Source organism: Athene noctua, chromosome 9, assembly GCF_965140245.1.
Source record: "Athene noctua chromosome 9, bAthNoc1.hap1.1, whole genome shotgun sequence".
Taxonomy (NCBI): Eukaryota; Metazoa; Chordata; class Aves; order Strigiformes; family Strigidae; genus Athene; species Athene noctua.
Window position 1 is genome coordinate 17,185,605 of NC_134045.1, and position 25,006 is coordinate 17,210,610.

Below are 25,006 nucleotides of genomic sequence, written 5' to 3' on the forward strand. Positions count from 1 at the left end.
CATTCAACTTCTCCAATATTTTTAATATCGGAACTACATTATTCCACTTTATTTTTACTACTGGTGTTTTTTTTTAAAGCATCGTATCATATGCAAAAATGCACTACAACAGAGCAGCTGTCTTGAAAAGCTTGTATTTATCGCGATAAAAGTTTCTTTGGTGAAGGTTTCTACATAAACCACTCACATTAAGTAGTTTATCCTTAAATCAATACACATTGTTAAGAAACTTGTAAGAGCAGAAGGCATTAGAACAGAACTGAAGCAAAAAGCTTCTTCTGTCCCAAAGGCTTATTTTCCCTCTGGAAGGGGAAATCTTAAAAGTCACTGGCAGCCTCTCTGTCTCTAGTCCAGTTGCTTGAACTCTTTGAAGTAAAGATAAGGCAATGCTCCTCCTCTGTTACAGCATTACATAAAATTACTCTTCTGCCTGAAAAATGAATTAGAACAGATTTCACTTTAGATGTTTCTTCTTGGACTCCCTACCAGCATACTCCCAGAGACACACAGTTACTACGCAGATTCAGAACAAATGCTTTTTAGTACACAGATGAATACATAGGAAATGAAGAGGAGAGGACACAAATCCACCTCCTGCAGTTTTGTGCACTGTATACCAACTGCTCATTTTTTGGAGTTACCCATAGAATTCATATGAGAAAGAATTTATGCACTGAGAATGGCTTAGACACCTGCATTATCCCAGTACTCTGTCTTCAAATGAGATTTTCAAAGAATAGATCATTCTACATGGTAACAAGGAACACAGGGGCAATGATAGAACCAGCAGTCAAGAGTTCATAACGACATACAGGGTAAACTGTTTAAGGTAATCACTGTCATATTTTAAAACATTCTATGTATCTGTCCTGAATACTGCGTGTTGTGGTGGAAAGGATTTGGTTTATTTTCCTTCAGTAATAAGCCCCTGACTGTTGCATTCTTTTTCCTCACTCTGCCTGAATGAGGGAATAAAATTTTAGGATAAGAAAATACTGTATAAACTTGATGTTCCAAGGATGTCCATGTAGTGTAACTTGCAAAATGAAGTCTGTCTCACTATTTTGTGACCAACTGGTTCTGGATCACTACAGAATCATAATGCAAGCAGAGTTTACCTTGTCTATATATTCAACAGTGCAAAGCCTTTTGGCCATACTTAAAAGGTGTCCTACCAGCAAATACCTTCTCATCAGTGAACACAAACATTCAAAAAAAGCCTGCATCAGTGAACACAAACATTCAAAAAAATCAAGAATAGCCATTAAATTACAGATCTAATATTCCAGCCAAATTCATTGTTGGTGACTCCTATCATAAACGGGACTGCATTAAATTCTTTTCCAGCCAGTATCTCTTCAGGTGACTTATGAAGAAATACTCCATCCAAAACTAAGGGTAGAAATGGCATTTCCTGAAGGAGAAGAAAAAAAGATCAAATTACTTGTCATTAGTATTTTCAAATTTTCCTTGAAATCATATAATAAAATGTCCACATTTAATGTTCCAAGTGCAAAAAAGGGCTTTACAAAATCTGAGTATCTGCAGCCACTGTAACATCAATTTACAGCTTTGCCCAAGAGCATAAAATGCAAGCCTAGCTGGGTCATGGTACGGAGTAATGTAATGGTTTCCTGATCCTGTGCTGCTTCTAACTGACATTAAAACATAGGTACACTCAAGTCTTGCTCACAACTTCTCAGCTGCTGTGACACTTCACTGAACATTGTAAACAGAAATTATGTCAAATTCTTTAAATATGCTGGGGGTATTTTGACAAAAGTTAAGAAAAATAAACTTCGGAACAGGCCAACAACAAACGCTCATCAGAGGCTGAGCTAAAGTTCTGCAAGCATTACTACGTAAAATTTCACCTACCGCACCATTAAAGACTATATCCTTTGCTTCCTGGTTCCTTAAGCAGTTTATCAGGGAGAGTGAACTACTCGTCTCACACTTAAATACACCTGCAATTTTCTGAAAATTATTATCAAAGACAAGAACTGTTAGCTATGAGATAGTCTTTAAGGAATTTACAACAGAAAATTATTATACAATTTATTATTAATACAATTATTATACAATTATAAAAATTATTAACAGTACTGTTAATAGTTTTATTTAAGGGCAGACTTAGGTGAGCTTGATAGGTCTTCAAGTATTTTATTTTACTAGAAATACTACCGTTTGATCACAAAGTGAAATCATTCTGGTATACTTCCCTTTCTTGCTATATTTCCATTCATTGTTCTACAACAAACCTTGCTTTAAAGATAATATGAGGTTGTAACATAAATCAGATAAGGAAAGAAAATTCAGAAAACGAATTTGTGAGAGATTTACATTATTTCTACCTGCCATTTCAGGAGGAGAAATGAAAAGGTACTCAGAGAGAGGAATTTAATTTTAAAAGTTTTGTTTGGGGTTTTTAAAATTAATTTACTTCAAATAAAGGCCCTCCATAAAAGACCATAGCTGAGTAAAAACTGAATGCCTCTTCTGGATTCTAATTAAACTTTCCAGAATAAATTTCATAGTTCCTGTATAAGTTACAGTGTGCATGAAAATGGACATATGCCTATCTTGGCATGTGTGTAACTTAAAACACCTAACTCAACCCACAGATATCGTAACTGCATAACTGTACAACCTATTTCAAACACCAAATGAGATTGAAAATAGACTGTTTCAATGAAAATTTACTTGGTGCTCATCTATATATTTATAGGTATGCCATGAGAAGAAATTTGATCAACTTTATTGCATAATACACAATCAGATTTTCCCCTTTTTTCTTTCAACCAAATTGTCAGATATAAGAAATATCTATTCATGTTATAAAGGCTTTAAAATGAGAAAAAAACAATAGCCTACCTTAAGATCTGTTGAACGAAGTAAGTCTTTATCAGGGGGGATTATAACTCCACTCTCTGATATTGCTTTATGAAAGAGACCCTTAGACAAAGGAGATAAAACCTGGTGGCAAGCAGGGAAGAACAGAAAGTATTTATTCTACATTAAGGTCCTTATCCCATAACTTTATGCTTGACTAGACTGCTGGATTCAGCAGGGAATTACACATTTTTATGTGCTCACAGGGGAAGTGTCCAGACTTAGCACAATGCGCCATTAATCTTAGTTTCAGAAATCAGATTAAGCATGAAATGTTACACTAAATAAGCTCTTGAAGATTTTTTTAAGAATTTACTTTTTAGTGTATCTACTGCATGCCTACATGTGCAAAAACAGAGCAAGATCCTGCAGATACACCAAAGAGCGTGACAGATCCTGGATCTCCACCAAAGGGTTCAATATTTTCTTGGATCCACCGAAGAGCTGCTACTTGATCCAAAAATGCCCAGTTTCCACGAGCATGTTCATCACCAGTACTGAAGGAAAAGCATAATAAAACAGTTTCTCAGGAAGAGTAATAGTTCTTCTAATATCAGAATAAAATAAGTATCACCAACTTACATTTACACTACATGATTTTTTGCTTTACACACCAGTGGATGGAAGTAAAGGCAAGAACAAACATCCTATCCAGAACCAAATAAGCCCAACTACGATTTCATAGCAGGCTACAATCAAATGACAATGCAAATGGCATTTATGGACATTTCTTAACATTCTTAAGTCCTGACGTCAGTGAATTATGTACATTTAAACCACTGTAACAGTGGGAAGCTAGTATAGAAGTTCAGCTGATTTAGAAAACAAAACTACCCATGCTTTAAACATGACAAGAAGTACTTTTTACTAAGTGAAACGGGTCATCTTACCTGAAGAATCCAAGGAGTCCAAGTCTGTACTGAATTATTACTACCACAATATTCTCGTAGGCTGATAGTGCAGAACCATCGTACCTAGAAGCACCACCAAATATAAAATTGCCTCCATGGATCCACACCATTACCTTAGAGAAAAAAAGAGTGAGACACACATTTATATGTTGCTTGGCAGATTTAATTTGAAAAAGGAAAGACAACATCAGGGAATTAGGAACTCCCAATCACTGAAGCTCAATGGGAGATGAATTTTCAGTTGGTGGATTTTGAATTTTACATAATAATATTTTCGCTAATGCAGCATCACATTTTGAAAAGCAATTAAGTGACTTAGTAGCTCTCATTAGGTGCAAACTTTCTACAACACAGATTTGTACCATGGGTTTACCTACAGGTAACTTGTCCTTCTTGTTTGAACCAGCAGGGCTGTAAACATTTAGATACAAACAGTCCTCGGAAGTTCGGAATGGAAGGTGTTTTTCTTTAAAGTTTTTTTCAGCTGTTTTCAGCATGGACAGATCTTGAGGACATCTTCACAAAAGAAAGGAAGCATGTCTATTAGTAATAAACCTGCAATAGCAGCAATGTAACGACAATAGAGAAAACATATTTTTCCCCACACACTGAATTCCCACAGGGGATGTGAACTTTGTTACTTATAAATAGTTAGAGGTGCAACCTGTAAAAGTACAGCTCTATTCTTGTACTGAAAAAGCTGAATTATTTCAGCACAGTATAATGAGAATACATGATTTCCAAAGACAGGAATTTCCCAGGAAATATTTGTGGTTCCTAGTCCCACAGTTCTTACTAAGTATTTCAGCACTGGCAGCATATTCACTGCCAGCCAATACAACCTCCTCACCAAAAACCAGACCTCTGCATCCTAATAAACATGACAACACTGACAAACATGAGCAGGTCCTACATACAAATGAACTGAACGGCTCTCACAGTGGTGGGTAAGAAGTTGCATCTCTCAGATCATTCCAGGGTTCAGGTGGTCCAGGTGGGGAAAACCTCAAGGATCCAACAGGGGCTTTTGCAAAAGGAATCCCAAGGAAGACATTTACAAGTCTGTCTGTCCCCTTCACATTTGTTTGTCTCCCTTTGAGCCGTCCAAGTGTAATAGTCACTTCTGGCTCAGCACCATTCTGTCCTAAGTAACATATAAGATTAAAAAAAAAAATAAAATTGCATCTTCATAATTATCAGACAGATTTTTCAATGAAACATTTTTTACTGATTTAGAAGATTTCATCTTATCTCTTTCAATTTTGTTCAGTTTTCATTTCACTTCTGTGCAATGACAGACACTCCCAGCCAAACACTCCTATGGCTGGCTCTGTCAATGACAACTGGAGCTAGGTAAAATGTAGTTTAGTCACTGTGCAAAAGCATAAAGCTTAAATACAAATTTCAGAACCACCAGCAACTGTCAAAATCATTAACATTTTCTAAATTTATCATCTGACAAGATCTTAACAATATTTTGTTTAGATAATTCAGAAGTGGTGTTGCTTTCTGCCCTTTAAGAAAGTTTTATTTTCATGAAACCATCTCAGAAATGGTTTCATCTCACAAAACCATTCATTTTTGCATCAAGCTTATCAGGATACTTTTGCAGACTGCTAACAAAAAAATAAGAGATGTACTGCCTTTGAAAACAACAACACTGCAACTTGTTAGTGCAGTTCCTTCCACAACAGCAGTAATAACAGATTTTGCATCTTACCTTCTGCTCTACAAGTGATGAATACTATACTACAAAACAAGGTACAAAGCAAAAAAATCAGGTTTTGAAGAGCCATTTTTCACCCTGTTTGGTCTCTAGATTATTTTCTGGGTTTATGCGGAAGAGAATGGTACAAAGGTCCCTGCTGAGGGCATTCTCAGTAGGGAGTGCAGCTAAATTCCTGTCTGAATATGCACTGCATTAAGCACTTTCAGAGCTGTATTTCATACAGACTGTAAACACAATCCCTTAGGGTAAGGCACCTAATCATTACCTGATCCTGAGAATGGATGATCTGAAAATGACCCAACACCATCTGTGAACAATAACAAAAGGTCTAATCGTAGTTAATCTGTGGTTAATCCTACAAACAGAGGAAACACTGAAGCTCTGAAAAGGTTCCAGAGCTGTCCACACTTAAATTCTTGTAAAATAAACCCCAAACCAACCAAAACTTCACCACAAAACAGTATTATGTTACAAATAACTAAAAAGTAACAATAAAAACAAAAGGAAAAAATAAAATCAGAATAGTAAATTAGTGCAGAAGTTTTCATGAGGGCTAGCACATCTGTACCATAATGTGCTTTCCAGCAGGGACTGGCCTCCAGCCTCCAAAACCAGTTCTTTATTGAATAAAAATAGGCCATCTGCATTTTTCAAAATTAGAAGGGGGATTCAAGTTGAGCGTCAGATCATAGTTTCTTCTCTATGAGCAGCCTCAGTGCAGGCCAGAAAGCAAGGTCTATTTGCCAACACCTTACGGGGTATGTACTTCTCTCAAAAAAGTTGGGAAGGGCCATGACCTCAATTTATCTACAAAATAGCTTCCTACAGTGGAAATAGGCCGGCAATCCAACTGACAGTTTTCACCTACTGGCTGAAAAGGTCCTAAAAAAATTTGTAGTCTGTAGAAGCAGAACATCCCTCAGTGCAGGTGCCTGGCTCCAAGCAGATTGGCTCAAGACCTTCTTCACTCTGCCTGCTGCACTCTCAAGCAGCAACTGGCAAAACACCAAAGGCACGACAGGTCTTTGCCTTTCATTACGTTTCACACCTCCCGGCTCCTCCGCACTGCTTTAATCACCCTGGGCACTCATAACGCCTGTGAAGCCAACTGCTCTCTAGCAGGGATCATATACCGCTGGCCAACAGCTTTGTCAGAGCCAAGCAGTACTTCCTTAACAAAAAGGGCCGCAAATGAGATAGGCGAAACAAGATTTTCAGTGCCTAGAAGCGACACGGAAGCCCCCCCGGCACGCCGCTCCCCGCAAAGACGCCAGTGCCGCCGCTCGCCCACAGGGAGCACTCCCGCCACGCGGACGAAGGGCCTGGGCAGGGCCGGGGCCGCCCCAGCGCCGCCCAGCGCCCGGTGCGGCGGCCAAGGGCGTCCGGGCTCCTTCCGGCCCGCCGGCAGCGCCGCCGTGCCGCCGCTGTGCCGCCGTGCCGCCGCCGGCAGCCGAGGCGGGGCGGGCCTGAGCCGCGGCCATGGTGGGCCCGGGCCCGGGCGGCGGGGCGCCGCTGGAGAACGCCAACCCCCTCATCTACCGCCGCTCGGGGGAGCGGCCCGTGACGGCGCGGGAGGAGGACGACGAGCTGCCCGACTCCATCGACGACCGGGAGATCTTCGATATCCTGCCGGGAGGGGAGGGCCGGGGCGGCGGGGCCGGGGCGGGCAGGTGGGGGCAGCTCCGCTCCGCTTTCCTTAACGCGACACATCTCATTCGCTCCATTAACGACCCCGAGCACCCCCTCACCCTGGAGGAGCTCAACGTCGTCGAGCAAGTGCGAGTCAAAGTAAGATCCCGCTGGGCCGGGGTTCGGCCGGCTCTCCCGGGCCGCCGAGGCCGTGCCGGCCGCCCGGCAGTGCCGCCTCTGCCGCCTGATGCACTGCCTTACTTCTTTTTTCTAACGTTAAAAGAGGTTTATAATAGCAGCTAAACATAGTGTTTTAAAATGTCAGCGAGGAAGACTATAAGCTACAAAGTATAGCTTCAAGCTGCATTTCACATAAATTGCCTCCAGATAGTTCGGGGTAAAGCCAGTGCGTTTTGTACATGGAAAATGTTTGGTTTTCAACAGGTGAATGACGCAGAAAGCACGGTGGCGGTGGAGTTCACTCCCACCATTCCTCACTGCAGCATGGCGACGTTAATCGGCCTCTCCATAAAAGTAAAATTGATCAGATCTCTGCCGGAGAGATTTAAGGTAATAAAACAACTCTGGAAAGCACAAGGCAGGAATTGTGTTGGGGAAAAAAAGGCAAAAAATTAAGCTAAATTACAGTGAAAAATACTAGAGCTTTTCTCATACTGCGGATGGGGGAAACACTCCAGCTACCAGAGAGGGCAGTGGACTAAAATATCGATGCAGAATCACAGTTCTGTGACAGTCATGTCAAGGTGAGTGGGATATGGAGCGGAGTCACTCGCAGTGCTCTGCGGCGCAGGAGGACGAGAGGTTGTGCCTCACCCCCTGCATGAAGAAGGCTTAAACATATGAGAACGCAGAATATTCTGTGATGTTAGACTTGACTTTATTCTGCCGTATACAGTAACTGGTATTGGCAAGAACGGCCTTTTTTTCTCTCTTTGTTTTTGTCTTATTAAACATTTTGAACTTGAACTTCCAATGTTTTGTTGACTTGTCCCCTTTTTCTTTTGTGATGCTTTTAAAGCTGGATGTTCATATAACACCAGGAACACATGCCTCTGAGCATGCAGGTAAGGTTTTTAGTGCTCTGTTGTGCAGTTGTCTGTATTTTTTTAACCTTGAAAATTAGAGAGGAGAGAGATTCCTGCACCTGCAGAACAGCTGTGTAGTGTCTGGGACTTTTATGTGCATCAGCTTCTGGGGGATGTTGCAGAACAGAAATGTGTAATAATGACACTTAGGTATGTTCTGTACCGTACTTGAAACATCTCCTCAGGCAACCTGTACCCTCAACTACTCATTGATTTGCCTGGGTTATAGAAGACTCAGAAAATGGTGAGAGGCTGGGGAGAAATTTCTTCTTGTGTTACACCTACACATGTGTAGCTCCCTGCTGCCAAATCATAAACAGCTCGCTGGTTTAACTTGTGATAACATGCTAGCTTTCACCTTAGACTGCAACCCTGCAGTGAACTTAGCATCCACAGAATTACTAGTCTACCTGCATACCATAGCAGCAGTGTGATTATGTGTCTCAGCATAAGATGCTTTAAAAAAGACATTGTATACCAATGTTTGACCAGTTTCTTGTGGTATTTTTTTTGGCACAGTTAATAAACAGCTTGCTGATAAAGAACGTGTAGCAGCTGCTTTGGAAAACTCTCACTTGCTGGAAGTGGTGAATCAGTGTTTGTCTGCCCGATCATAATTGCCCGATGAGGACACACTGGTATTTTGCTATGTTAAACTCATTTTGTATGTAAGTGGTGATGCTGCTGTTACACTATACATGTATCTATGAGCAAAATAAAATCACTTGGATTTTCTTAAAAGTTTCATTACTCATGCAAAAAAAAACTATTTTGGAAATTAGCTTACAGGCAACTACAAAAGTATAATGAATATTAACTTTTAAGTTTTATTAGTCATGGCATAGGTAGGATTTTTCTTTAAAAAAAACTTGTTTCAACCCGGTTTTAACTAGTTTCTCACTATCCAAAATTAAATATAAACTGCATTTTAGAAGTGAATTTTGCACATGGACTTTACAAGTACACCAAGCTAAATGGCAGTTAAAATCTTTACTTTCATATGACTGTTTTGGACTGCGAATATAATTTTAGCTTCAGACATCAAAAACTGTGTAAGTTCATGTGTGCAAAGTTGTAACACCTTTTAGCAGTAAGTATAAACACTTCTAATCATCTGCCTAGGTTTTTTTTGTATTAACTTGGATTAGCCAAATAGGGAGGGCTCTTCAGACCTGTATAAAACATGATTTATTTTTAATTACTCATTACTTGTGGTAGGAAACACAGTATATTTGAGGTAGGGTTGGGGTTTTTTTTAAGCACCTGCCACAACATAGGAGAGAATCATTTGTAGTTTTCAGTACAAACAGTCTAGCTACCCTCTACTGAAAGACTTTCCTGGCAGACTTTGACAGCTAAAGGACAAGTTTTCCTTTAGAAGTATTGAGATTTAATAATAATACTTAGCCTGTGCTTCTGGTGTGGGAAATGTGACATTTACTGAACTACTGTCTGGCAGAAATGGACAATAGAAAAAGTAATTAAGATAGATTTCCAGAATTAATTTGAACTTCTATAAAAGATGTTTCTAATGATGGACCACATGGAAGAACAACCTGTTATAGAAATCCTATCAGATACTTCGGTGCCTGCACACATATGCAGTATTACCTTCGTCATCATCAGTTATCTAGAGAATAATTAATACACTTTTTAAAAAGTAGATTGTGCTTACCCGTTTGATGGTAATGCCTTATATTTCAGTAGTATTTTCTCTTGGAGGGTCTCAGATGCTATTTTAAAAATGTTGAAGCTTGTGAACACTATGTAGACCACGGCCTAGTAGTCCAGTCTAGTCTGTGTTGAGCAGCTGAGGAAACCGAGGTAGTGGTGAGCAAAGGGAGTCATTGAAAGTCACACAGCAAAACAGGACAGAAACAAATCCAAATCTTCCCATTTCAGAAATGAGGCACCCAATTTCAGAGGGCTTCTGTGGAAAGCCAACTGCAGAAAGCCTTAGGCTGCTCATTTGGCTTAGCATCCCTTGAATGATCAGTGCTTGTTTGGATGTATGAATGAAACTGTAAATAAAGACAATATTTATGTCAGATTGGGAAGGGAGCAGAATGACCCAACTGTTAATAGTATCTCTCCTCTCTGCCTCTCTTGCTGAATCACTGAACTGATCAGTTCTGACATTGCCAACATCCGCACCACAAATGAAACTTCAGCCATGGCAGTGCATGCAGGCAGCACAAAGGCAACACGCTTGGTTGACTGATTTTGTCTTCTGGGGTTTTTTAATAGAAAATGAGTTTTGCCCTCACAGATTTTGGGGAAGAAAGGAATGCAAATATGTACCAGGGGGAAAACAGAAGGATGACTAAGCTGCCAACAGATTGCTTCAACCTGCACTCCAAATAGAGAACGGATCAGTAATTTATGCTTTGTTGTATCTCTGCTGGGCTTTCATCACTACATAATAATAGTGTTAAATAATTTATTGGGATGTTAGCACTTGTCTTGTGAAGCACACTGTACGCAGTAACCCTGCGAGTCCAATTTGCACCATCTACCTTCTCAGAGAAATTGTTTAAATTTATAGTGTGTAGTTGGGGGATGACTTTCCAGTAAAGGGACTATTGTGGGATATCAAAGGGAAGGTCTGATTTCTGCTGTTTAAGGATGGAGCATTCTATTACATTGTATCTGGCATGTTTCTTCAAGTGATGTGGATGTTGTATTTATGAGATGATAGAAACAACAGTAAGGACAACCACTTTGCTGAAGATCACAGCTCCTCCTGTACAGGGCTCCCTTAGCTTGGATATTTGCTGAATGATAATGTACCATCAGTTCTAGCAAAAGTCTTCCATTCCCTGGTTTTAATGATCATTACCCGACTCCAGCTATATGGAGATAAAGTGGGAGAAGAACACATTAATTTGTTACAAATACTTCTTTTCAGACTTATTTTTCCAAAAAGCTACCCCTAAATTTAGCCTCTGGAATGCTTTCTAATAGGACACATTCCATCAGAAACTATGACCCTTTAGAGCAGCTGTGTTGAATACAAACAGCCTCATTCAAGTCCAGGAACAATGCCAGAAGCAGACATCTGTTTCACATTCCTAGGCTCCGGGCAGAGCCTTCCAGGGGTGGCTGAATGGCATTCACTACTCTAAGTCTGCAGACACTGCACGGGGAGCTCCCTAGGGCAGCTGGCGTGTTGTGCACTGGAGTAACCTGCCGTGTGTTTGAGCCCGCGGACCGACACGGTGCATCTGGGCTTCCACCGCACCGCGCATACTTGGGCCTGTCCACGCAGTCCTGCTCCCTCTTCCCAGCTGCTCCCACACTGCCACTGCTGCCTAGTACCAACAAGCTGAAACTTCTGAAGGCTGTTTATCCCCTGATTTCACAAGTGGCAGGGAAGCAGCTCAGCAGCTTTGTATCTAAAGATGCAACTAAACTCTTCATGGAAGAACTTCACACTTTAATGGTAATATTTCTTGTGTACCACACACTGTGAACTGTTAAAAAAAAATATTTCAGTCTTCTGGCCATGCTTAAGATTGATGTGTTTATGTCAATAAAGTGCTTTGATAAAGATCTCCCTCTGGAGCTTTGATTTATAAACTACATGTTTTACAATGGGGTTTTTTTATAGCTGTTAAAAAAATTTCCGTTTAGCCTGTCAAGCAGACAACTATGCCACTTTCCCTTCCTTTTCAAAATGCACTGCTTGGCATATACAGACTGAAGTGGCAGAGTAAACTTTCTTCCCTAAACAAAAGTTTATAGAAAAATCTTTCAAATGTTACTATGGAAAGGTAAGTATCAGCAAAGAGAGTAAAACCAGGGGAAGGTTATTAACTTAAGTCTGCTGATGTGTCTCACGACCATTTGCCAGTAACATTTAATAGAAAGCACACAATACTTTCATCCCACAAAATGCTAAAAAATACACATTTTACAAAATGTACAAATAGCAGAACCCTCATTTTGTTCCACACTACTAGTTGCAGAAGTTACACTATCACATTCTGTAACCTTCTTATGTATTTCTTACTATCAATTCATACATTTCTTCTTTCATGTCCTACCTGTGCAGAGCTTTTGCATCCTGCAGCAGGTTATCTCCATTCCTTAACTTTCCTTTGTGGATCAAAGAAGCAGCCTTGTCTGCAGTGATAAAAACATCCTGGCTGTTTGGACCCTGCTCTCCCAGCTTCATTCCACACATTCCGGTTACTGAGTAACTTGTCACCTGTTGCATTAGTTTTGTTGCTTTTCAGCATCTTGTTGCAGCACACACAAGCTTCAGATGCCAAGGCTGTCCTCTGTAGTACAGAAGTTCAAACAGTGTCTGGTCTCTGTCATTAGCTCAGCTCCCAACGCAGGGCTGGAGGGAGTGAACAGAGCAGAAGTTAATTTCCAGTAAGTCTGTGGAACAAATGTAACAGGGAAATGGGGAGCAGCTGCTGCCTGGGAGCTTTGGGAAGGCCCAGGAAGAGAAAGGGAAGGAAATGTTGGGGGTGTACAACACCTCACTGTGGTACCACTAGCCTTGTCTGTGGCAACATGGCGAACAGGGAGCTTCTACAATGCTGAAGGCTTTGTCCTCCAAATTGCAGGGGAAATAACCCACTACCTTATGCTAGACATCCCCCATCCCTCTGGTTTCCTTGTTCCCTACAAGCCGACTACCTGAAGCTACCTTCTCCCGTGGGGCCTGCAGCCAAGATATGGCCACAGCGTGGCCCCCCTCCGCTGTCTCTTCCTGGGCTGTTGCACAGCTCATCCCATCCCACCAGTGCCCTCACGCTGCTGCGGGTAAGAAGAAAGCCTTTGCTGTCCCACCGCAGGTAAGTCACCAACAGCACCAGGAAACAGGAGGATCAAGACAAGTATTTATGGAAAACGAATGCTTTATATTGACGGAGGGAGATGCACACCTCACCAGATCGTAAGTGCAGTGGCCAGAGTGCGGGCAGCACCTGTGTCCATGCTGAGCCAAACAGGGAGACCCAAGGGACTGGCAAGTCATCCCTGCCAAACTCTCTCTGCTCAACATGATCCTCCCCATTATTTTGATGTAACTTTGAGATGATGGTTTATCATATTTTTTTCCTGATCTACACAAATTAGTTTCATCTGGGTTCCCATCAGATGTGTCACACATGGCTTTGACCAAAATAACCTCAGTAGATTGTCAGGAACTTGCTTAACCCCAGGATGCCTGGCAGCTTGATTTCTCTACACTTCTGCTAATGGAAGAGCTGGCACATGCTCTGTCTAAGGATTATGAAGGTATCTAAGCAGCAATACTTTTTATTTCCTCTGCAAAGTGACAAATAAATCATCCATGTAGTCTGAAATGCTTGCAGAGAAAAACAATAAATGCCAATAGATTCCAATTTTTTTTCCTAACAGTTTTAATAGAACAAAACTAGTTTTATTTCTGAAAATCAGAAAATGGTTTCATTAACACTGCAGCCAACTCATTTAAAAACACAATTACTTTTGAGGTAGACAGAAAATAATGATTAGGACTGAGTCACATAAACGGTTTCTCTTCAAATTGGTATGACTTATTTTCACAATAATGTATTTTAGACACTGTTTTTTGAAATATAAATCAATAATGTAAAGACCCTGTTAAAGTCTGCTTTATTAATGATTCTTACTAATGACAAAATTTACTAGGAGCTTGAAACAGGAGCTGCTATTTAAAAAATTTCTTCCCCTTCCCCTTCAAACTCACCATTCTGGGTGTGGTCCTGCAAATTGAGGTTATACTCTGGGTTATATTTTTGGCATAGAAGTGTTGGACTCTTGTCACATTTATTTTTGTTGGTTAGAAGAACATTGGGCCATTCCTTGTAAAACAACTGCAAGTTAATATTTTCAAACAAAATGTTTTATCAGCTTTAACCTCAATCATAACTGCCTTAAAGGCATATGCCATTTGTGTGTACACATTACAGTTCATCTGTAGCCCCAGCACTTAACTCCATAGAAGATATAGTTACACAGTAACCAAGTCATATAATTAATAGTTTTTTGCATTTCATGGCTGAATAAATAAACAATATAGCATAGATGCAAATTGTATACACATCAGTTAATGTATCCTGTAAGTTTAACACTTGCAAAATATTCTACTAATACTTAAAACTGCAGGAACTTTGCTATGAATGTTACAAAGACAGTGTACCTCCCTCTAACATTTTACTGCGATCTGGTCTTCATCCTCTTAAAAGCTGCTTGAGTCTTTCCCTGACTACAAATAAATTGCATCTTTTTTTGGCTTGTAGGCCTAACTGGGCAATCTGTGCTTCACCATGAAGAATGACAAGATGAAAGAGACAACGTGGTATGAATCGTGCCTTGGTCCAGCTGGGAAAAATGGAAGCCATCCCACAGAACAGGCTCTGGAATACACAAATAAAATAACATGCCAGAGAGGAAATACATACACGAAAGCTGCCAAGACTGTGATGTAATGTCTCTGATTAGCTACATTCAGGTCTGTACCAGAAGAGAAGAAATACTTGCCACAGAAACTGCAATGCACAAACACCGATGACTTGAGAGAGAGTGCCCTACTCCAGGACAGATGTTTTCCCTGGTGCCTGCAGGTCTCCTGCCAGCGCCATGCATGGCCTGTCCCAGCCACGCAGGCTGCCCTGCTGCACCCAGACCGGGAAACAAAATTTGAAAGCTCTTAAATACATTTTTGCATGTACAGACAAACTGTCAAATTAGCAGGATGTAGAAAAGGGAATATAGGAGAAATGGGAAACAGGATAGCTGAAATCATGAGCCGATATCGCGAATCCTGGTGTGGCTCAGGGGCTGATAACAGCACCCCAGTGGATGGTGCTACGATTTCACACAGTCAGTGGCTGTCCTGACACCTGACCAGCACAAACCCAGATGGGAACAAGGGAAGATGTTTTCATCCAGCGTCTCAGAGCTCCTGCTGCCTCTCAAGGCTGGCAAGAGTCCCTCCAAAGCACAGAAGCTGGCCTGGCACCTCCATCATCCTCTGTTTGCCAGGTTCATCACCATCATCTAGGGCACCAAGGCATCAATGCCTGTGCTGCAGATGCTAGATCACATCAGTTTTTTGGTTCGCACTTAACTGAATCCCTTTACAAGCATAAAATAAGTGTTCACCATTAAAAACAGCTCTACCCTACATATACTGATGGACTGTACACACAACAGAATATCTTTTCCACTCACAAAATCTCTTTTTTAAAGCTGACACAGTTTCAGCTGAACTGAGATACAATTTATTTCAGCTGACTTGGTAATTATTGAAGCATTCCATTTTAATTAGGATGACGGTTAATGAAATTTGCCATAAAATCGTTTGTGGGTTGTTGTCTTCATAAAAAACCCCTTACAAACATGTAATAGATATAGAGAAATAAATAGGAACAGTATACAATGCACTGTTATTTTCTGTCAGAGCTTATCAAAGGAAGCCCATACTGGACGGTGACAGGATGACAGACCCATTTGTCCAATGAACCGTTTTCTTCTTATAAGGCAAAAAAGTACTGCATCTGTATGAGATCATCTAGAAAAGTCCTCCTTCCTGAAAAATACTATATTCTTTTTTGTTGCCTAGCTACATGCTGCTGTTACCTTAGAAGGCTGTAGATTCATCTGAATGATTCTGGTGGTGCTGATGTGCTTGAGCAGAGGAGTAATGCCAATATATAACCCTTTCTTTGGTAAAGATCATGAAAGGAAGGGGAGAGTGTGAAAAGAAAGAGCCCTTGCAGAAAAGCAATTTACTGTATTCATCATACTCCTTTTGAGATTAATTGTTGAATAAAGCCCATTTCCCCTCACAGTCCTGGGTGCATGAGCAAGCAGTGAAATCACAGATTTGATGCTTTTGACGTGAGAGTCTGATGCCAAGGAAGCATTTGCCTGGTTCATGTTAATTACTGTGTGAGTAAGTGTAGAGAAGGGAAAAGACTGTCAAGGCCTGATTCTGATCTCATTTCCAAAACTGTAAACACGGAAAAATGCCATGAAATGCTACCAGTTTGCTGAATTTCATTACCACCGGAGAATGGGATCATCACTGAGTCCTTCTCTGAATATAAGTAGCTTTGATGGTTTGGAAAATTAAGAAAGTCCACTTAAAATGCCTAAGGCCCAAAGATTTACATTGTAACGTGCCTGTCAAAGAAACCTCTGACAGGGAACTCTGCCCTCAGGCATGAGACATGCAGAGATTGAGAGCTGAGCAATAATTCTCTGGCACTTCCCCAATGTGATCAGCAGCTCAGCATGCCACTGCCTCGCCAAAGATTTCAGTACGCTGGTATTCACTAGATGTGGGGAAGTTGCTTGCGGGAGGAATAAGATGAACAGGGGAGTAAAGATATTTCATGCCTGCTTCAGTGCAACTGGTTTGGGTGTAGAATGTCCTTGATATGTGTCAAGATTGTGCAGTTTTATTTTTAGGACTGAGAGACTTTTAGTACTGGAGTTTTGATTCAGCTTTTTCTAGTTAGGGCTGGTTTTGAACTTAAGGCCTGCATTTGCTTTCATAAAATAATATTTTTCAAGTCTACTATCCATATTCTTTATATAAGGTACACACTTCATATCTCATACTTCATACTATTACCCCAGGCTAGACTTGTGCTTGCTGTATTTTATCATAAGCCTAGATCCTGACCATTTTGTATTTTTTAGAGAGAAAGTGGTAGATAATGGAGCATATTATGATGACCATAATTACTATATTCTTTCTCAAGAATAAAATCAGAAAGAACTTTGGTAATTTAAAGTGAAGATAAGAAAGTTTATGTGATTCTAGTATAATTCCGCAATAAGAATTTTCAAGGTCTTCATCAGAATATCTTGTATAACAGCAGAGGCAAAGCAGGAAATGAGACATTTAAAAGAAACAGAGATGCCTATTACTGCTATGATGCAAATGTGGAATTTGCCAAACTCAGCACATTCCAACTGGACAAATTCTGAGTTTCTCCTGGAATAGAAGATAACATCTCTCACATCCAAATTCCTACCCACTTTACACAAACGATTCCATGACATCACTCACCACAGGAAAAGACACCATGAATTCTGCACTGGCTTATAAAGATGTGTAAAGCCTTTCTAACTCAAACTCAGAAGTCTCCTCTGTGAATGTGAGGGTTCATCTCTGTTTCATTTGTTGAAACAAAAGGGAAATGGAGTTTTCCCAACAAGGGAAACAAGATCAGAATTTATCACCTAAAGCAAAAGGGCAGCTATGTTTTAATTCTGGGCACCACCAGTCCCCACCAGGAGTCTTATATAAGGTGCAGCAATTCTAAGCATTATAAATGCACATTTGGACACAAATGTAAAGTTCTCTGTATACGAAAAAATAGATTAAAAAATCCTTATCCTTTTTTCTTATCTAGTACACAGAAGAGGGCAGCACAGTTAAAGTTTCAATTTATACTGCCACAAACATTATAAATTGTGTTTCTGTCTTACGTCCTTCCCTCATTGATGGATCATTTTGACTCTGTGCACTGGAAGTCTGTTGGTCATTTCCTCAGAGGACCACAGGTCTGCTCCTACTAATGGGTCTTCACTGCAAGAAGACTTTTCCTTCTTCACCTGTCAAATTCATGGAAGCATCTACAACATGATGACATTATCCAGGTTTTCAGACCTGACATCCCCTGGTCTTCTTCCCTTTGGTCTCTCTGTAATGTGTTGAAACATAAGCAACGCTTTGTCATTGGCACAATCTGCTGTACTCCTGGCACCCTCACTGTAATATCTTGCTGCAGAGTTTTCCCTTGCAGCTATACCATCCTTTTTTTAAGTTTCTGCACTTTTTTCTGCAGTACTATGTGAAAGATGCCAGCTAAAAGACAAACTTTTGAAGACACTCTCCTACAGGTGTATGGAGGAAATGGGCCCTGCATGGTACCAAGGGCAATTCTACCAATTTTCTACCCGATTTCCTGCCTGTTAAATCCTTAGTTCCTCAATAAAAGAGAGTTACAGTAGGTCCATGAAAATTTTAGTGCTCGGTTGACAGCGTAAACAGATGCTAGGAATTTTCAGGATTAATGAAGAAAGCAGAAAGCATCAGTGTCCACTGTGGAAGTCCATGGGCACATGCAATTTGAATAATCTGTGCTTCTAATCTGTGTGCTTCTTGTCTGCCAATTTATAAAAAGATGCATTAGAAAAGATAAGAGAAGGGCAAGTAGGGATGATGTTTATACAAGGAATGACTGGATACTCTAGGTACCTCACCCAAAAGAGATAATTACTGCAGAAAACTATAAAATGATTACATGTATGAAGAAGACATGAGGGAAATTTTATTCTCTGCTTTGCAATACAGTAAATGGAGGTGCTGCAGGATATCAAAAATCTACATGGGTTAAAAAGCAATTAGAAAAATATTCAGAAAAAACCACATCAAGGGCCTCTGAACAAAAGGAATACTTTTACCCTGGCAGTTGTATGGGGGGAGTTTTAATCGTGTTTACCATGTTCTTATTGTCCATTCTTGCTTAGATATCTTGCTACTGACAGCTGCTGGAAACTGGCTGTAAATTGAGTCTGATCCAGCACAGCTCCTTTAATTTGTTATTGTAAATAGATTCATTCCTCTTGCCAAGAGCTATTGCTGGTAAACAATAAATCTCACATTTGCAACTTGCTTCTTTACCATTATGTACTTCTTAGTAAGACAGACGGACAGACAGACATTTTTTTTGCCCACTCCTTAAACCAACTGTTGCAATCTGTAAATTCGGAAACCTTTTCATGGTATCAGACTTCTAGATATGTCTTATAAAGGGCCTCTGAAATCCACACTAAGGAGTATACATCCCACAGGAACCGTAACAGGATATTTAGCATTCCACTCATGGATGGATGATGTATGTCACGTACATTGGCCGTGACAGATTTAATACTGAAAAAGACAAATTAGGGGTGATAAAGGAAAATAATTATGGAAATATCTTAGGTCATGTTCTGATTTTACTCCAAACTTGAAATGCAATAGGAGCAAACAGCTGATCACATACAGTACGTGCTAATGAGTTCATTCCTCAGTGACTGAGGAAACCAAGAGGGTATCCAAACTCTGACTTGTAGCAGGGTATAGCACGAGCTGTTACTGTGTTGGTAAGAAGTAAATTGAATCTGAAAAGTAAAAATCATTGCAAATTTGAAGTTAGACTGAGACGGAATGCTCTTCCCAAATAAATTCTAATAGGATAGTTTATTAACAGTGTGGTAAACTCTGTGAAAAAGAAGTGGGGGAACTGCACAGGCAAAAATGAAATTAGATATGCCACTGGTGCAACTTCTTTTTTTCAGAGCAATGATTCACCTGGTTAAGTTGGTCATGAGGTTATCTAGTAGTGGAAGTTTCTGAGCTTACTCAAAAGCAGTGAGAAATTCAGAGCAGCAAGAAGATGAATGACATTTCCAGTTATTTTTATCCCAAGTTATTTTTTGCATTCTTCTGTATGAGTTTCAGAAAGACAGGCCTTTGCTTTATGTTGCAAGCAATGGGCCTAAACCATACCTATTTTATCATTTTCTACCTGAAAAATGCAAACAGTACTACCTTCTTTTGCAGTGCTTATTAGTGACCTCAGTGACCTTTATCAGCTGGTCTGAAGCTGAGAGGAAGCAGTAGCTGTAAGAGGAACCAACTTGTGATTAATTTTGTAGATATAATAATGGATTTAGTTAGGTTTCTGCTTGCTTTTCCCCCTCGGCACTCTATGTGAGCCTTCTAAGCTATGTCGATTTCTATTGACTACAAAGCTCATATTTGTCATGTTATTGTTGCAGCCCCAATTCTTGGCTACCACTACTCAATCAAAAATATTACCTGCCATTAAATGCAAGAGTAATTATGAGAGAAAGCATGGCTCCTCTGCTGAAGGGGTGTGCCACCCTCCCTTGGCGATATCTAAATACAGGTTCAGCATGAATGTGACATTTATCAGGCTTTCCAACAAAGGAGTTAGTGCTAAGCTAACTGAAAGCTCTACCATTGCTACAGTTACTTATACAGGTCAAACTGTAGCCTGCTTTTACATCCCTATATATTAACTGCAAGTTAATGCAATATACCATATGCAACACAGAAAAAGGTCTAATACGTATTTCATACAACCCACAAACTGCACCAGTTAGCCCGTATCTGTTCAGCACACACTAATCTGTGATTTTAAGGGTGATGGTGAGGAAAACTTGAGACCACATTTGCGCTATATCCTACTTTTTGTAGGATAAGGAAAAAAAATCTTTTTTTTTTCCAATTTCCCTGTAAGTCTCTCTCTTGCTTAAGTTAAAAAAACCCAACACATTTCTTACTGCTGCCTTTGTCTCTTCTCCCACTGGCCTGAGTCTGTCAGTTCCATAATTTAAATAATAATAAATGCTGCTATTTCTTTTTTAGTCCAGGTATTTGGGAGGTAGCCAAACCCATCCTTCTGCAGGAGTAATGCCTCATATAACTTGGCAAGAACAGACCTTTGTGGACATCTCTGCAGTCTGTATAGAAATAACTTCACCCACATAATGGTTGATTAATTAGACTTGAGGCAGTGCATATGAGTTGAAATGTAAGGAGAAGAAAAACCCATGACTTCCAGTGTAGAGTCACATTGAGAACAATACTTTCTCCCAAACCTCACTGCTGCTAATCCAGTCTTTGGGGTGTTCAAAATATTTCTATTATTCCTAATCAAATGTGAAACAACTCCAATGTAAGACAGCAGCAAAACAACAACAAAAAAGGAAATTCAGTGATAATATTAATTTGATGTAAAAAAAAAAAAAAAGTGGTATTTATTATATGGCATTTGATCTTGAACAAACACTGATGAGGTAGAATCAGACATAGCTAATTCAACCCTCAAAATTCTACTTTTTGCCTGAAAATTCAAAGGGGAGAAGGTTAAGTGTTAGGTTATACATGCTTAGTTATCACTGCACCCCCTACAAATTCTGTGCTTGTCATTTAGACCGTAAATGCACTCTGCACCTAATATAGCATATAGAAACTCCAAGTACAAGATTTATTACCCCAGTAATAAATAACTGGTAAAATGGGATCAGACTGCATGTTTTACATTTTCCATATGATGCAAAGTACTCAGACCAAGAGAGTACACTCAAAGTGAAAACTGACACTTCTCAAAAGATGGAGGAAAACCGAAAGGGAAAAAAAAAAAAGAGAGAGAATAAGAGAGGAATGAGATAACAGAAAAATAGAAACTGGATACACTACAACAGTAAAATACAAAGAAAGGCACCTTAAATGAAAAGCATATGAAATAAGGAAAATGAAAATCATATGAAGATGAAATGAAACAAACAAAATAATCCCTTGTTAGAGAGCTCTGTGCTCAATTCCATACAATGTAGGATATCAGTGTTCCTTTCCTTCTCAGTCTCAGATCAAGTTCTTCCATGAGAACCACAGGACACACACCACAGATGCTGGGCAGCTGAACAAAAGAGAAGTTTTTGGATTGATTCAGAAATGGGAGGTTACAGTAGCTCTGCCACGATCCTAGAATAACCTGATCATTAGGATGTAGTTTACCTGATAATTAGGATGTAGATAATTAGGGGTCTCTGAGATGAAAAATGTCCCAGTGCTCCTGGCCTCAGCAGAATTTACTCATTACTTTTGTTACGCTGTAATTCCTTGTGCAGCAAGGATCTGGGTTCACTGCATCTACAATCTGCCATGCAGGCTGGAGTGGACTTTCACCTTAAACAGTGACAGACTCCAGGTCTGGCTCTATGTAAAATCCAACAAAATTATAAAATTCCCAGTTTCTAATTTCAGTATGTAAGGAATGGTCTATTATATTAGGCTTACTGAAAATGTCAAGTCTATAGTATGTGTCTGAAGCACTCATTTAATTAAAACAAACCCTAGACCAGTAGAAGCTAGAACAAGAGAAAATAAGAGTAGAAAAGGAAGATATGAAAATCTCTTTTAAACAGAAATAAACTACAGGTAATATATCCGTTAGAAGCACAGTCACATAGAAGTGGAAATGGAAGGCGAGTGAGAAAGGAGATGGTTGTAAAACCCTTCAAAGAAACTAAAAGATCAGCATTTCAAGCCTCATATGCACCTCCCTGAAATCAACAGGTGCCACGTAATGTACAGCAATAATTAACAGCAAATAGAATTACAAGCTATGTGAAGAAGCATGTTATACGTCTCAAGTGATTAACCTGAATTATCTGTTAATTCCTTCCAACTGCACAAAATAGCTGGACCTATTAAGATCAAAGGAGATAAACCAGCTACATGACCCCTGCAATCTCACCCTCTCTCCAGTTCCAGGCACAAATCCTGTGGCGGATAGGAACAGACCTAGCTGCCTTGGCACAGCACTCCTCTGCAACCTATCCCTCTAGGAACAAGTGAAGCCCGGGGCACCCAATCCAAGGCCATCTCAATTTCTGTTAAAGGACAACTCACAGAACCCAGTGCCAGATCCTGAGTAGTATCCTGTAACTGCGGTGGTATTCCATAACCATTAATTCTATAACCACTAATTCATTCACTGTACCTGGGTGCTGGCACAAAACAAGTATTTCCCAGAGAGTCTTGAATTTTCTGTATGATTTCTATTAGGTATTATTTTATTTTCAGTCACTTTTCCTGCTCAAACACTGTTCTCTCAAAGTTTTTATTTAGCGTTTTAAAATATGCCTTTCCTGGGTTTTTTTGGCTAGCAAGGAGTCTATCTGGCATTTACATCATTAAAATATTTATAATTCTCATCAGCAAAAGGCCTGGAATAAAGTATGGTTTCTTTAAGTCCCGTCAGTGGAACTCCCATTTTTAGTTTGGTTCCAGTCAGTAGTGCTATATGTGGCACAAAAGTGGCACTGTATCTTTGGTTCTCAGATTTCCCCTCTTTCACACAGAAAAGAATTAAAAATACCCCCACTTTATATGTCAGCTTCTAAAGTTGACCCTGACACACAGTAAAGGCATGTGAAAAAGACCGGTCCAAAAGACTTATAAACCCACTCAGAATATCTTCAGGTGAGAATTTTATGAAGAACCATTCAAATTCAAAAAAGTTAACTGAAGACAAACCATTTCTGGAAGTGTATTTACATAATTAACTGTATATTAATACAGATGAACCAGGATGGCTTGGCAGATTCCAGTTTATCCAAGTTAAGTAACCATGCCGTACTTCAAAAGCTAACCATCATTTATTTAAATGGGGTTTAAAATGCTAAGCAGAGGTTTATAATTCAGTTCAGTTAACTGAAGCACGCACTTCATTTCACCACCAAAGTCTGGCTATTTAAACTGACAAGGCTATTTTGGTTGCTGTTTTGTGAGTCGAGCAGAGAACTTGCTGGAAGCACTTGATCTTTAACTGCCACATTAACACTGCCGTTATCAGGGCAAGGGGGCCAAAACCACACGAAGAACGTAGACTGGAGAATTATAATTGGCTTCTGAAAATAACAGAATATTCACTCAGTTTCATAGGAAAAAATATCTGTTCCCTGAGGTTATTCCCTTCAAAGTATTTTTCTTGTTTATCTTTGTTGCAGTTAAGTAGTTCAAGAACTTTAACATGTTAGGAGAATAAAGATCTTTCTGAGGCAGTATGCTGTATTTTATTGGCTATGCAACCCCAGAGGCCAATCCCACGCTCTTTTCTTTCCTTTATTCCCATCATCTATAACTTCATTTCCATCACCTCCCTATCTCTTGCCTTCTTTAGCCTTGTTTCTGCAGCTGATTTGCAAACCCTTGAACTTCCCCGAATTTGATGGCAACTGTCCCTCTACAGTCACAGGGGTTTTCCCGAGGTGATCAGGCTGTAATCTGGGAGCAGGAGCCAGAGTTATTTTGGCTGTGAGATGTCTAACACGTTTCGGTTGCTAGGTAAACAATAAACTGTATACACGATGCCTGCGTGAGCCATTCAGAATACAAGTATAGTTATCTGGTTAGTCGTTTCTTCACCCGATCACACGGTAATGACTGTGCCGCTTATGAGATAAGACTTTCACTGTCTCACTTTGCCGCTCAGGTAGAAATCAAGAGAAGAATTTGACCTTTGTGTTTTACATTGGCCTCTTAAACCGTTAACACTGCCCGTGGGCACACTGGCAAGCTTACTATGAAGTGCAACACCTAACACAGGTGCCTTTCCTACAACCCGCCCCTGAACATTAAGTCAAGTAAGCACGAAGTAATGAAAACAGTGCCAATTTGCCAGTATTTTTCTTAACACTACTGGCAGCAGGACCACTACAGCAGGACTGTACCTGAACTCCCGGACAATGCCACAGAGCCCAACAAGCCGAGGCCGCCCATCTGCATCCAAGAGGCGCTCTCACGCAGGGCTGCAAGCGGGAACAAGCGACACAGGCAGGAACGCCGCCTCCCACCCCGCCCGGGGAGCCTCGGGGAAGAGGAGCCTCTCGGCTCGGAGCGGGGCCGGGGCAGAGCCCCGCCGGCCCCGCGCCGCAGAGCCGCTCACTCGCTACACGCACCGTTATTCCCCGCCGGAACCTCCGCGCCCATCCCCGCCTCCCCAAGGCGCCCGCCTGGCCGTGCCGCCGCCCCGGCGGCTTCTCCGCGCCGACGGGACAGGAGCCCCGCCGCCCGCTTCGCTGCCGCCAGCGGAGCGGAGCGGAGCAGGCCGTGCCACCCGCCGGCGGGGCTCCCCGCGACCCCCCCGTCCCCGCCGAGCGGCGCGGCGCGGCCGTGGGGG

The 25,006-nt window shown here is 40.7% G+C and overlaps 2 protein-coding genes across 6 annotated transcripts in view; one reads left to right on the forward strand and one right to left on the reverse strand.

Annotated features, from left to right (window-relative positions):
- LOC141963578 (fatty acyl-CoA hydrolase precursor, medium chain-like) overlaps window positions 1–25,001 on the reverse strand; it is a 35,442-nt gene extending 10,441 nt beyond the window's left edge. Inside the window, exons 1-10 of one of the 5 annotated variants that reach the window (XM_074913007.1) lie at window positions 24,786–25,001; window positions 24,558–24,635; window positions 9,943–12,612; window positions 4,743–4,947; window positions 4,181–4,319; window positions 3,783–3,916; window positions 3,236–3,389; window positions 2,875–2,976; window positions 1,879–1,977; window positions 1,274–1,414 (exon numbers count right to left, since the gene is read on the reverse strand). In XM_074913007.1, coding sequence (XP_074769108.1) covers window positions 1,274–1,414; window positions 1,879–1,977; window positions 2,875–2,976; window positions 3,236–3,389; window positions 3,783–3,916; window positions 4,181–4,300 — 750 coding nt within the window. In that variant the 5' untranslated portion in view covers window positions 4,301–4,319; window positions 4,743–4,947; window positions 9,943–12,612; window positions 24,558–24,635; window positions 24,786–25,001. Of the gene's footprint in view, window positions 1–1,273; window positions 1,415–1,878; window positions 1,978–2,874; window positions 2,977–3,235; window positions 3,390–3,782; window positions 3,917–4,176; window positions 4,320–4,742; window positions 4,948–5,523; window positions 5,637–9,942; window positions 12,613–24,557 lie in introns of those variants that run through there. The other 4 variants (XM_074913008.1, XM_074913005.1, XM_074913004.1 and 1 more) reach the window with 4 other exon arrangements.
- CIAO2B (cytosolic iron-sulfur assembly component 2B) lies at window positions 6,924–9,008 on the forward strand. The gene is made up of 5 exons (XM_074913012.1): window positions 6,924–7,153; window positions 7,241–7,320; window positions 7,606–7,731; window positions 8,201–8,246; window positions 8,787–9,008. The coding sequence occupies exons 1-5, from the start codon at window positions 7,012–7,014 to the stop codon at window positions 8,882–8,884; spliced, it is 492 nt and encodes a 163-aa protein (XP_074769113.1). The 5' UTR covers window positions 6,924–7,011; the 3' UTR covers window positions 8,885–9,008.
- Window positions 25,002–25,006: the final 5 nt, after the last annotated feature.